The sequence below is a fragment of the Bufo gargarizans genome, chromosome 5 (assembly GCF_014858855.1).
Source record: "Bufo gargarizans isolate SCDJY-AF-19 chromosome 5, ASM1485885v1, whole genome shotgun sequence".
NCBI lineage: Eukaryota > Metazoa > Chordata > Amphibia > Anura > Bufonidae > Bufo > Bufo gargarizans.
The window spans coordinates 368,284,943-368,299,939 of record NC_058084.1 but is presented as its reverse complement, the minus strand read 5'-3'; the positions used below and the strand labels follow the sequence as shown (position 1 = coordinate 368,299,939).

The 14,997-nt window shown below is 40.6% G+C and overlaps 1 protein-coding gene across 5 annotated transcripts in view; it reads left to right on the top strand.

Moving 5' to 3' along the window:
- Window positions 1-14,997, top strand: part of NEK10 (NIMA related kinase 10) — a 259,563-nt gene that overhangs the window by 62,419 nt on the left and 182,147 nt on the right. For all 5 annotated transcript variants that reach the window (XR_006390017.1, XM_044293922.1, XM_044293920.1 and 2 more), the window contains exons 9-13: window positions 246-313; window positions 3,446-3,525; window positions 4,390-4,476; window positions 7,080-7,304; window positions 11,266-11,405. Coding sequence is in view for 4 of the 5 variants with exons in the window: in XM_044293922.1 (XP_044149857.1) it covers window positions 246-313; window positions 3,446-3,525; window positions 4,390-4,476; window positions 7,080-7,304; window positions 11,266-11,405 (600 nt within the window). In the remaining variant the exon portion in view is untranslated. The remainder of the gene's footprint in view (window positions 1-245; window positions 314-3,445; window positions 3,526-4,389; window positions 4,477-7,079; window positions 7,305-11,265; window positions 11,406-14,997) is intronic.

Here is a 14,997-nt window from a genome sequence, read left to right as displayed (position 1 = left end):
CCGGTACATAAAATCCGGGACTGTATACAGCTTGCAAATATGCTCATGTAAAAGCGCCCCAATTGTCACAATGTTCATCCAGTGGAATAAATTCTCAAGGCAGATGTTAGACTTAAAAATGCACCAAATTAATCAGACATTGTGCAACATTTAATCAAATAATGCAAAATGACGGCAGCTCAGACTCCTGTAAAACTTACTTAAAAATGTGTTTAAATCTCCTGCCATACTGTTTTGTCTTACAGATATCTTTCAAAAACTTGCAGCTGTCAAAGACCAAAGAGAATGGTTGATAGAAAGTGGAGCACACAAAGTAAGAGACCGTTTTCCTTTTAAACCTAGAAATAGTGACTGATAGTACAAATTTTGATTTCCAAGAAACTTGCTTTAGCTCAAGGTGGTCTATGGGTATATACAAGAATGGATCAATTACATAAGCACAACACACTTCTAGTGTTCTCATTGTGAACATTTCGATCTCCACGCTCAGTATGGGAGAACATGATCTGGGCAGGTTTGAGCTTCTAGATAAAACAAGAATGTTTCCATTCACTAACTGAAGGCAGAGATCTTGAAATAATAGTTATTTGAACAAAAAGTATATTAGAAATTTGCATTACTTTTATTTACAGTTAATGAAATCATTATTTTAACCATTTGCCACCCCATGACTGAGATGCACACTATGGACAGCTGTCTGTTGCGCCACTATGATGTTTGTTTCCATGATGATCTTGGGGGTGCTGTCATTTCGCCCCTGAGATCAGTATCCATGCTGTAATTCACAGTCCTGATCCTGTCCAACTGCTTCAATCAGAGGAAGCGTCAATCTTGACAGCTAACCCCTTCGACTCAAGCATGATCACAGGAATAGCTGGCGGTAGATTAGCTGGCGGTAAATTAGATGTTTCATGTGTGTGCCTTTTAGGGCATAACTGCAGAATTGTAGTGGCATTAAAAAATCCTAAAATCCTTCAGTTTTTTTTAACACTGGCCAATAAGCTTTATATGTGTCACTCCTTGCGATGTACAGATCACTTTTTAGAAGTCATCTCATTATCATCACAGGCAAGATTATAATGACAGATATCAACTATATATAGATAGCACCAGATCCACCATTCACATAAGCTTTGAAAATCACCTATCTACTTCTTTCTTGTAAGATCACCTCTGCATAGGTTACAGAGCATGTCTAGAAAACTCTCCCATAGAAGCCAATGAGGTCCCCTCCAGTCTATTGTGTCTATGGCCCATTGTGGCTGCTGTAAAGCATATCTCTAAATGTTGTTAACAACAGCTCAGGCAAGATGGCTGCTCTGTCATCATGTTGCAGAAATAGAATAACAAAATTTACAATCATAAAACAAAAACAGGTTAGAAAAAAAGTAGATATATACTTACGTACGTGAAATAACCCTAACATATAGAAAACTAAATCCATTATTAACAAACGAGCTCACATATAAGGGCTCTTCTTCCTTTTTGCATCTTTAGAGTACAATATTCGGCCATATGGCTTAGCGGACTATGCAAGTTGATGGACCTAAACTAATCAGGGCACATCCCCCACCGCAACGGGGAAAGACCTAACAGCTGCACGCAAGTTATTGCGGCCTCTGCAATATGTCCCTCCTACTAGTCCTAATCGCCACTTAATCTCCTTCACAAATTCAAAGTGCAAGACACATATTAAATAGGAAATATAGGTATGAGGCGGCTCACTATAACTCAAAGGGGTGGAATAAGGTGCTCAATCCAAACAAAGCGTACCCAACGCTTGTAATGGAGGAGGAGTAAGTGAAAGTAGAGGGATGGCACTCAAAACATAGGTGATGTATGGAGGATAGGTAGATTCAAAGATTATTTTTTAAAGAATGGCTGAATGTGCCTAGAAAATGCTGTTCAAACTGCAGCATTTTCCCGCCACCCACTCCCACGTGGCAAGCCGACACCAGTTCGAGCGGGGAAACTCCGCTTCAAACGCATGTGACGTCACCGGAAGTGAAGACCGCACGGCCGGAATACTCAGCGGGCGGGTAACTGTCACGTGCACGCCGCTCTGCAGGAAGGAGCCGCTTACCATTCCACCAGCGACTAACAGGAGGGTAACGTACCTGCTTACACAGCAGTAGTTTTTTTCATATATACAGCTCATGACATCGGACCTGTAAAGAAACTCTGGTCACAAGGAGACACTTATCTTATTAGTCCACCAGATGTCTTTTCCTCCAACAGGACTTGAATACAATTGACATTTCAGGACATTGTCCATTATTAACAGGATTTGTACATTCATTCCCTCCACTGGATATTGCATCATAAGATTGGACTTTCCCTCCACAGACTCTTCTTCAACAGGTGTTAAATACCTCTCCTTTATCATTGGGATTTTTTTCCCACAGAATTTTTCTCCAACAGGATTTTTTATGAATTGACATTTAAACTACCATTTTACTAGTATGGTTATTTTATTTTATATTGTATACAAGTGTGGATACTTACAGATATATATATATTTACTAGCGATCTGCTTTATGAAATTGTTCACATCTATTGGCGACACACTTTATGATACTATTTTTATTCAGGCATACCCAGCCATTGTTTTTTAGGCACATTCAGCCATTCTTTAATAAATAATCTTTGAATCTACCTATCCTCCATACATCACCTATGTTTTGAGTGCCATCCCTCTACTTTCACTTACATATTAAATAGGGATTGAAATCGAATCACTGCTCCTGTATTGATAGCGCAGCCCGGGCATAACTGGTAGATCACATAACAACATTATAACACTGATGTAGTTCAAAGACTCTGGCCAATGTGTTTGTTTTTTCGACTTTATCCTCCTCCTCTCCAGCCCAACACCTAAAAAAATGACAAAATGAAAAAAATTACAATAAATAAATAATAAATATATCACATATATTTACTTGTTCCAAAATTACCACCCATACACATGAATGGAAGTCGACCGGTCCCAAAGGAATCAAGAGGGCAAGCCCCTCACTACAATATATTCCCAACATTATAATCAACATTAAGGCCATTGGACCTTAAAGAATTGAGTTTATATATCCACAATAACTCTTTCTTCTTCAAAATGTTGACCCTATTACCCCCTCTCCTGGGCATTGAGACATGATCAATAATTGAACATTTTTGTTCTTTTTCCGTGTGTTTCATGTCAGCAAAATGTTTAGATGGTAAATCAAGTTGTTTTTTACGTATCATGTATCTGTGATTATTTAGTCATGTTTTCATGTCCGTGGAAGTCTCACCCACATACACCAAATTGCATGGGCATGAAAGGACATATATATATATATATACAGACATGCATACAGGTAAAAAGTCTGTGGAATGGCAGGGGAGAAGAGGAGAGTATATTTTCTGCACCTATCTACATGCTCATTCAATTGTTATGTTGTATTTTCAGACCCTTGTGAAACTCTTAGCTGCAAGAGACAGTAACGTTTTAGTAGGTGCCCTCCTTGCTCTTACAAGTTTGGCTGAAAGGTGAGTTACTGATAAAGCTGAAGGCTGAGTTCCCAAGACTCCTGCATATGGTATTTTGTTCAATCTTTTTACTTGTTAGGCAAAAAAACACTATAGTTTTCAGCAAGCAACACTCAACATGTTATGATGTGAAGAAGGGAATAAAAGATTTATGGAACTGAATTTCATTTGCAGAATGTTTTGCATGTAATTTTCCCCATGTGAATATACCCTTAAGGGCTCACGCACACAACCTTATGCCCTCCGAGACATACAGTCAGTGAGCGGGCCATATGTCCCGGAGCGGCATACATCGTGCCGTAGGTTACTATGACGCTGTGCACATTGGGCCGCCCGCGGGACTATTGTTCCGCACTCATATGATATGAGTGCGGGACAATAGCCCCTTGGGTGGCCCACTGCGCACAGCAATCTATGATGCTGTGCGTACGATGTATGCCGCTCCGGGACATATGGCCCGCTCACAGACCGTATGTCTTGGAGGGCATACGGTCGTGTGAATGAGCCCTAAGAGTCAGATTAAGAGTTAGTCTTAAATTTAAAGTAATTAGTGGCTGGACTTTCCATTTGAACAGACTTCCACCAGACAATATTTTTTTATTTCGATTTGCATTTTGCACATTTTTTATCATCTGTTAGTTGAACATAATCTGTAGTTTTGTGCCTTATGATCAGACTTTATAAAAGCAGCGTCTATGCATGTTGTAAAATGTCAAGGTTTCTGCCACAAGTAAGGTTGGACGTTCATTTGTTGGCTAGTTAAGGTCTTGGGTCTATTACCAGCTAAGGACGTGTACATATTCATGCTTGGCCCAAGTGAAGCTGTAAAAAGATTATGAGATTGATTTATATTTACCTTTTTAGTCCAGAATGCAGAACTTCTATTAGTGAGCTCAGTATCGTAGAAAGTCTGATGATGATACTGCAAGAATATGATCTGCTCTCCAAAAGGTACGTTTGATGATTATAAGCTGGAAAATGATTCACATCAACATTTAAAGATTTTGTCCAGCAGTATAACATTTTTAGTAAAGAGGTTAAAAAAATAAAAGAATCTATGACCTCTCCAGCCTGTCAACGTTCCCATTCCAATGAATACAGGGTTCCTGGTGGTCCCTCCTTCACAGTTAAGTCTCAACACACAGGTAACGCAAGGAGAAGCCAGCTCAACTAATCACTGGCTGAGGTGGGTCACTGTTGCATATATTGATTGGCTGAGTGGATATCTGCTGCCATTTCCTGTGTGTCAAGCCTGAACCAGGAAGTGAAGAAGGGACATCCTAAAACATTTAATGTAAAAAAATGGCTTAATGTAGCTTAATGTGCCTAAACCTCAATCAATTGCCTTGAAACCTAAGTTCACAGCTTCCCAAACCTATCCTGGAAGTTTTATGGATTTTGGCTACCCTCAAGGCAAATGAGTGACATTAAGCTTGTTTTTTGGGGAGCTTATTGTGGCTTAGCGTACAAAAAACAACTCAGATGTTAACCAATTTTCCCCAAACTTCCCATCCCACTAGACTCTCTCTATGCCAACATATTCTGAAGATTTGGGATCATTTGATAAAACATACCAAAAGTTATTCACATTAAACTATTTTATTCCTTTTTTAAAACATTTAGCTTAATGTAAAAAGAGCTTAATGTGCCTAAACCTCAATCAATTGCCTTTACACTTTGCACAACCTAAGTTCCCAGCTTCCCAAACCTATCCTGGAAGTTAAATGGATTTTGTCTACCCACAAGGCAAATGAGTGACATTAAGCTTGTTTTTTGGGGAGCTTAAAGGGCTTCTACTACCAGAAATACTGTTATGTAGCTGACTGACATTAGCGATGCGCCCATGTCAGCACTACATAACAGTATATATCTGTAATAAATGAGATAAATGAGAACCTTCACAGACATACATAACAGTATGTTTCTAACATTAGTCCCTGCAGCCGTTTGTGTAAAAAAAGCACTTTTATTATATGCTAATGAGCCTCTAGGTGCTATGTGGGCGTAAAATCAGCACCTAGAGGCTCCGTCCACTCACACTTTATCCCACCCAGGTCCCCTGTTCTGCCCGCCCCGCTCCTCTTGATTGATGCCACGGTCCACCGCATTGTTGACGAAATCCCGCGCCTGCGCCATTCACTTCTGTCTTTGGCGCAGGCGCAGTGAGTTAAGGCTGCTCTCCTGATGTCGGCTTCCTCACTGTGATGTAGTCGGCGCAGGCGCAGTGAGGAATCCAGCACCAGGATCGCATCATTCACTCACTGCGCCTGCGCCGAAGACAGAAGTGAATGGCGCAGGCGCGGGATTTCGTCAACGTTGCGGTGGACCGTGGCATCAATCAAGAGGAGCGGGGCGGGCAGAACAGGGGACCTGGGCGGCATAAAGGGTGAGTAGACGGAGCCTCTAGGTGCTGATTTTACGCCCACATAGCACCTAGAGGCTCATTAGCATATAATAAAAGTGCTTTTTTTACACAAACGGCTGCAGGGACAAATGTTAGAAACATACTGTTATGTAGTGCTGACATGGGCGCATCGCTAATGTCAGTCAGCTACATAACAGTATTTCTGGTGGTAGAAGCCCTTTAATGTTGCTTAACGTACATAAAACAACTTATATGATGTGAAGTTTGGGGGAAATTGGTTAACATCTAAGACTCTTATCTATTCAATTAAATCCTGAAAAAATCTGTGCTTTTAGTAAAAATATAGCACACTATTATTTTTTTAAATATGACATTGGGGACATGACTTCATGTCCCTTGTTTTCTGTCAACGTTACCTTCATATTGCAATAACTCAGTTTGTAAGAAGACAATTATTTATTTATTTATTAAACTATATAAACCAAAACATAGTAGTGATCTTGGAGGAAAACTTCAGCCTGTATCTATAACCTTTCGGTATGTCCCTATAGATGATAACCATCTGGAATGAAGAATACATGAGAAATCCATTACAGAGGAGGTAGTGAGGGTAATAAGTATGCATATTCCTATCTATGGCATCAAATAGTTTAACGTGAATAACTTGTGGTATGTTTTTTCAAAAATAATTAATAAAAAATCTTCTGAATATGTTGACATAGACAGAGTCTTGTATTATAAGAAGTTTGGGGAAAACATCTGAGTTGTTTTTTGTACGTTAAGCCACATTAAGCTCCCCAAAAAACAAGCTTAATGTCACTCATTTGCCTTGTGGGTAGCTAAAATCCATGAAACTTCCAGGATAGGTTTGGGAAGCTGGGAACTTAGGTTGTGCAAAGTTTCAACGCAATTGATTGAGGTTTAGGCCCATTATGGTACATTAAGCCATTTTCACATTAAATGTTTTAGGATGTCCCGTGAAGAGAACATCGAGGACCTGGTAAGTGGTCTTCCCTCAAGGGTATTTTAACTAGACCTTACAAGCAAACCTAATCAAGTGTCACATATTGTTTTACCCCTTGTCTTGGTATTGCAATTTTCCTAATTTCATCTTTATTATAGTTAGCTGACAAGAAATGCAGTAGTAACTGAAATTATGATATGATGAATATGTTTCCTTAAAATGCAGACTTTCAGCAGAGCTCCTACGCCTTCTGTGTTCAGAGTCTGACGTAAAGGAACAAGTGAAGATTTACGACGGTGTTCCTACTTTGCTTAGTTTGCTCCACTCTGACCACCTCAAGCTGCTATGGAGCGTTGTCTGGATATTGGTTCAGATCTGTGAAGACCCAGAAATCTGTGTGGAAATTCGGACATGGGGAGGAATCAAACAGCTGCTCCATATTTTGAAAGGGTATGACTATTTTGTTTCAGAAATCAGGTGAAATGACTTGCTTTGAGCACTGGATTTTCTTCCATATTATAGTAAATTTAAATCATCCCACAATTTCATTTCAAGTTAGAGTCCTTTTAAATGGGCAGGTTTCTATCCATAACGAGCAGCATTCAACAATATATGAAGTTTATCGGTGCTCCTTTAAGGACCATACACATAGACAGATAATTGCCCACTACCCAATGTTTGCTCTAGTTTCTGATGCCCCTTATTTCCAATATTGTTGGCAGCACATTCCCTGTTTACATGGGCCGATATGCTGCCAATCAATGATAAGTTTTACGCGCATATAAAAGAGGCAATCAGCTGACAAGATTGTTTTTTGTCTGATTGCTGGACACCTTTACATGAGGCAATGATCAAGAAAGACCTTTTAGACTGTAAGGTACTGCAGATGCTACTAAGATCCAAAAGAAAATAGGGGGTTAATGGCCTGAACCAGCAGGTTTGCACTGAACATTTTTATGCCCCATTTATGTCCCACATGCAGCTGGTGAAGAAAATGTATACATGCATGTAGCATAGTGACATGCAATGCATTTTGGAAGTCTTCAGACCCTTATTCACATTTTATGTTGCAGACTTGTGGTAAAAAAATAATGAAAAAATCAAGATTTTCCCCATCATTCTGCATTCAGTACTCCACAATGACAAAGTGAAAAGAGAATGTTCAAAATCCTTGCTAATTTATTGAAAACTAAAAACTAAAATATTAATAAGTATTCAGACCTTTTACCCAGAACTTAGTTGAAGCACCTTTGGCAGCCATTACAGCCTCCAGTATTCTTGGGTTTGATTCTACAAGGTTTGCACACCTGGATGTGGCAATACTTTCTGTCAGGTTGGATGGGGACTGTTGGTGCACAGCCCTTTTCAGGTCTTTCCAGAGATGTTTGATAGGGTTTAAGGCAGGGACAAGAAAAAGAAAAAGGAGAGGGGATTAGTCACAGGCCTCTTTAGAAAAAAGGGGTCTGGGATATCCTGGCAGGGCGCCAAAGGAAAGACCGTATTGATGGTTAAGAATATAATCGGCAACTGGGAAGGTACAAGCAGCCACAGGTATATAGTCCAATTAGGAGGGTTCCTATATTGACATAGTGCAAATGGGTAAATGAGAGGAAAAAGAAACCTGTCAATGGCGCCAAATACCTGGGAAAAGCAATACTATCCCACTAAATAGTAATCACTGGTTGATTATGTGCAGTGTTCAATAATAAAACATATACCTCTAGATAGAGTGGTCCAGTCATCGATTGATAATAATAGGATACAGTCGTGTACTATAAACGTTAGATAAAACGTAAGCATAAAAACATTAAGAGGCACTCACTTCACCCAGGAGGGGCAGGGTGGGATAAAGCTCAAGACACCCACTCCGCTTCCTCCTGCGCCTGGATCGCCGTAGAGTATCCGGAATTGACTGCAGTCACGCTTCGTACATCTGGTCAAATATCCTTTATTAAGCACAGGGTATGGGTGGGGTGCAGGCTCAATGCGTTTCGGGGTCTTGCAAGATCCCCTTCATCAGGAGCATAACTACATTGCTACATGGTCTCATATTTAAACATGAAAAAGCGCCAAAAACGAAGGAAGTTACGTCCCTTCCAGTCTGCGCTCCAGCGTGGAACGCAAGAGGACTGGTAGGGAAGTAGAAGAGGCGACGTCATTTCCGATCCGCGCTCCAGTATGTATTGCGGCAAAACGGAAATGACGTCACTTCCGGTCTGCGCCTCAGCTTGGAATGCACTGTGGCTGACATGACGTTACGTCAGTTCCGATATGCGTTCCAGTGTGGACAGCATCAGAGTTACGGATCCAAACAGACAAGATCGAACGTCTGTATAGAGGCCATTAGTAGGTGGATTGCTGATCTTGCTTTGCTGATCTTGGATTGCTTTGCTGATACTTTTAAGATCATGCTAATCCATGATCTTAAAAGTATATAGAAATGTATAACAATATACTGCTGTATGAATAGATGTATGGGGAAAAAGAACTATAAACAGTATTTGAGTAAGTCCAAATAAACCCTAATTGGCTAGAACCTGTGATATATAAATATATGTATAGGAGCATATCACAGATTAAGAATCTCACTAATCTCAATATTCTAAAACAGTCATTTATAAAATAAAATAAGTCACTATGCAATAGTAATGTATAATGATAATATATAGTGATGTAAAAAATAAATCGATAAACGAAAGGATAGTGTATGGTACATATTCTGTCAGACAATTCTGTCCACAGACAGAGAAAATGTTAAAACAGTAGAATACAATAAAACCCGGGGATCATGATAATTTATAAGGGATATAATGGTGATAATGTTGTGTAATCCATCCCCCTTTGTCGATATTACCTAATTAATAACTCTATTGGAAAATAATCTCCTTGTGAAAGGAACATACAAGTATTGATGCATGGATAGTGGATACACAGATAATAGGGCCTATATATGATGAAAGAGCCCTGATTGTGTTTGCTTGAAGCAGCTACATAATATATCACTGGACACAAACTTTTCAAAGGGGTTTTCTGAGAATGTTCTACTGATGACTTATGCTCTGGATAGGTCATCAATATCTGATCAGTGGGGTCCGAAACCAATGAGCCCTGCTAATCAGCTGTTTGAGAAGGCACTGGCACTGACAGTAGCGCTACAGTCTTCTTTCATCTCACCAAGCACAGCACCCTTCATTTGATAGCAGCTGAACTGGGCCTAGGTCATGTGACCTCTGTACGTGATGTCAAATGGCCTAGGCAAAGCTGCAAGAAGGCAGTGTTGCTACTGCAAGCACATGTGCCTTCTCAAACAGCGGGTCCGACACCTGGGACCCCAACAGATCAGATACTGATGACCTATCCAGAGCATAAAGTTTTAAATAGTAGATGACGGCAGCATATTCTTCCCCAAAAAATGTAATAGTGGTTAGTCCATGAAAAATGTACAAAAAGGCTATAAAAGCTGCAACGTTTTGACTACGCAGTAGTCTTGGTCAAGCATAGTATGCAGTGGTCCCCCCATGTGTTATATAGGGCATATAGTGACACCCACATTTTGTTAAATCAATCAAATTAAACCATTTATATTCACAATTACCTAGCTTGAAACACTACCAATAGGAGATCAACAAACTGTGATTGCCATCACCATACACCTATATATTGGTGGTACTGAGAGCAGCGACCAATGGACACCTTACTTTAAGCACCATATCACAGCTTGGCGGTTTAGATCCTTCAAATGCGCATGTACAAGAGCGCAAATCTCCTCCCTGCTCATTTAGAATCGCCTTCGAGCTTCATCACCTGGTAATCCCTAAGGCTTCTTTCTGGTCCGGCTAACTCTATCACCTGCGCTCAGCTGCGATAGCCGCCTACCCTGCGCTCCTCCCCAGAATCTTCCGGTCATGTGATCCCACTCCGGTCATAAGTCATCAGTAGAAAAGGAAAGGTTATCAATATAAAAGTCTTAGAAAACCCAGTTAAAATCAGACATTTTTCAAATGAGAAAACTCAATAAATGTTACTGGGTTTTTCCAAGATTTTCTTTCTCTAGATAGGTCATCAGTATCTGATCGGTGGGAGTACGACACCCGGGACCCCCGCCGATCAGTTTTTTGCAACGGTAGCAGCGCTCCTGTGAGCACCGTAGCCTTCTCTAAGCTCAAGTGAATGGGGCTGAGCGCTATACTAAGCACAGCCGTTATACAACGTGCGGCACTGTGCTCGATGAGCAAGGAGAAAATTGTTGATCAGTGGGGGACCCCCACTGATCAGATACTGATGACCTATCCAGAAGAAAGCTCTTTGCTTCACTTCTGTATAGAGAGAGTCAGTTATTCCTGAGACAATGTCAGTGAAAGCTCTTGCTGAACATCACATTGTTTGTAATATATCACTTACGTTCTTCCAGAGAACAGTATCTAGTTTCTGATCGTTCCTCCATCGGGAGCTTGTCAAGTGCAAATGCTGCAGGCCGGATTCAACATCTTTATTTATCTGAAGATTTGAGCCCAAGAGAAATACAAGAAAATACCCTTTCACTCCAAGCAGGTAACATCATTTTTCATGTGCATTTTGAATGTCCTATGAATGATAGACAACTTTGTTTTTAGCTTGCAAAACAATTTACGGAATATAAAAATGAAGACAGTGGAGACTTAGCTAGCAAGTGGTAGTATAGTACACAGTATGACTCGGTAAATCAGTGAAGTATACAGTAAGACACGGTATCGGCATCATCGAAGGAGTCATTTAGCAATTCAGATCTTTGCTTCTAAAAATTGCTAGGAATAGCAATGGCCCAGATTTACTAAAGTGTCTGCACCTAAAATCTGTCCTAAAAGTGTCCTAAGTTTGCTTCTACTGTGCTTGAAAAGAAGGTGACGATTATTGGAAAAGGGATGGAGCTTTGCGGGATAGGGGTGTGACCTGAGATGCGCCTCTTTGTGCCAAAATTGCATTATTGCTCAAAATTGTGTCGCAGAGCAAACCAATAGTTGGCATATAATTAGACAATAGTGTCTGTCCTTGCACCACCTTTATCATCCAGCCTGATTCACCCTAGTGTAGGTCTAGACATTTGAATGAAAGGAGCACTGAACAAATTCAGCGGACTCATAGTTGTCTTTTGGATATATTTATGTGGAAAACACTCATACAAATATACTCCTACAGCATGCAGTCAAACACCGTCTTGAGGGGTGTGGGGAGAGTCGGGCGAGTGCACTCCTCATGAATAAACTGGACTCCTAGCAAGGAATCTGCTGTATTCTTTCAGTACTCCTATTAGCCGTATGGCACAACATTTTTGTACCGTTTTGGCTACTAAGAATAGGGATTTGTAGCTGTAATATGACTCTCACATAGGGCAGTATATTAAGTTGACAGATCCACTTTAAGCAAATTTATACCTCCATCCCCTGCTGGTAAAACCCTTAGAGGGAGATTTATTATCTCCCTGCACCTGAATTCTGTCATAAAAAAGTTCCAAACCTTGTGTTTACGACTTGGACACCATTGTCGCAAAATATTTTCACAAGTGATTTTTTGAGACACCCTCAACACTTTTCTGAAAGAGGGCTTGGCTAGGCAGGGAGGGTGTGTGGCCAGATCTCACAAAAAAAATTATCTTTATTTTCGCCAGTTTTCTGGTGCAAATGGAGACAGAAATAAAAATGAAGTAGAAAGCGTCAGTGTTGATAAATCTTTCCCTTGGTGTTGTTTAGGTGCAGTACTAAAACAATTACTGACTTCAGTATCGTACCTAATAGACAAGAGGTACGATAGGACACATAAAGTGACGACAAATATAAAACATTTCACCCTTTGCCATCTAGTTTACATATGGCCACTGGATTTTACCAGCAGGATCATTAATTAAAGAGGTTGTCTCATATGACATCTCCAAACTAAAAAAAAAATACCCCAAATTACCCCAAATTGGCTCCTAAAAGGAAAAATGTGGTCGCCAAATTTAAAATACATATAATTATAATAAAAAAAGACTTGGAGGAGAATACTTGACCACATACCTCTTACATCCAGGGACATCTCCTGTCATGTAAACCTTCTCTTTCCTCTTCTCCTCCGTTAGACCGCCATGACAAATTCTTTCAGCCACATCTCGTCTCTACAGAGTTTGTAACACAAACACGTTAGATTTCTCCATCAACCTCCTCATCCTGGTGTCCCCACAGTGTCATCCTGCTGCCACTCCCAATACTATGCCTGTTGTGCTCCCCAATGCCCCAGGTAGTATACTGCTGAAAAAATAGTGACCCTAATAGGCATAATTGGGGTCATTTATCAAACTGGTGTAAAGTAGAACTGGATTTCCAAAAGAGCTGTCAAAAATGAAAGGTGGAATCTGATTGGCTGCTATGGGCAACTAAGCCAATTCTACTTTACACCAGTTTGATATAAATTACCCCAAATGTCCCTATAGTGTCTACAGCAGCTATAATGCCCCCTAGAGTGCCCCAGTAATAATAACATCCTATATTGTGCTCCAGGCAATAAATCCTGTATAGTGTCCCCAAAAATAATAGAATTGCCCCTACAGTGCCTCCCCAATAGCAAGGCCCCCACGCTGCCCCCATATGGTAATTTCCCTCCTGTGACAACCACCCACCAATCCCGCCGTACTATGTCACAGTTGCCATACAGGTCTCGTCTACTAGAGACTTCTGGAGGCAAATCCACTGTGAGCACAGTAGACGTTTAAGATTGGTTGGTGTGCCTATACATGATACAATCGCGATTGTATGTACAATCGGTAAAGTAAAATTATCGATTTTGCGCTGGAAATCAAATTAATTTCGTTATGAATCAGGGCGAAGAGACCCCGACTAGCTAATTCTAAAGGGACAAAACGGTTATTTGCAACCTAGCTAACTAATTAACAATGTATAAAAATAAGACACATGCGGTAGTATGTCTCCTCTGAGGACAGAGTACTTAGCATAGAACGGATAATCGAGTAACAAGGGCAAAACTGGAACGATTAAATCGTTAGTTTTATTTTAAAAACTATACACAAAAATATACATTAAAACTGACAGATAATTATACCTGCCAGTCGAACAGATTGGTTGGATGGAAATAGGTAAGAGATGGAAAGCAGTAGAATGTCTGTAAGTTCAGAATTACCGTGGTAGTGTCCAGTAAAAGATAAAGTCTGCAAGGAATAATCCAAGATGGCGGTGTGCCAGTGTCCAGCGGGAGGCCGTGATGTTAATTTACTTCAGATGGTAGATTAAGGACCAGGACCTGAGTGGGTCACTGTGTTTTACCCACTCTGTAGCTGGGAGTGGCTATGACACGTACAAGCCCAGCCTTGCGTAATTGGAAGAGGGTAGTTCTTGCCCTGAGAGGGAGAAAATCTGGCAGAATCTTGGCTTTGCCAGTTTCTCCGTACCCATAGGGTCAAATTAAGATCATATTTATAATCAGGACAATTTTACGCATCATCTGATACCAAATATGACTGGAAGATAATACAGGGTGCCTGAGAACCGTTATATCTCAGAGCGAGAATTTCCAATTGACTTGCGGATTTCCTGGAAGGTGTGTTAGAAGAACCGGAACATTTTCTGAAGAGATGGTTCATTTCGTATTTTCCTAACCCAGGAAATATGAAGGAAATATGGGAAAAATATGAAGTCTATGGATTGGAGGTGACCTTAAGGTCATCTTCCTTTTTGTACCAACCAGCTGTGTGATAGGGATCTGTCCTTTTCTTTTGAAGGTCTGACCAGGCTCAAGGAGTGTGAAAACTTATGCTGTGTTGGGGCCGCTCAGACTAGAGAGAAGGCCCGTTTATGAGATTTTGTCATGATGATATCAGATTGATGGATGTATAACCGGACAGGGGGTCAGTAGGAATCTTTGGCCAGGGTTTGCTAATTAACCTCTGCTTTGTGAGCTGTAACAAAAAGTTTTAACTCTTTGCGTGCAGGAGAGGGCTCTGGTGATTGTGTGATTTTAGAACATCATGCATTCACAATTTCTTCGTATTGCCGTGATCGTGAAGCGCCACACCCCCCACACTGCACCCACATAGTAGAACCCCATAGTAATCCCCCATAGTAATTTTCCCCTCCACACAGTAATTTCCCCCACATGGTAATTTCCTCCACACAGT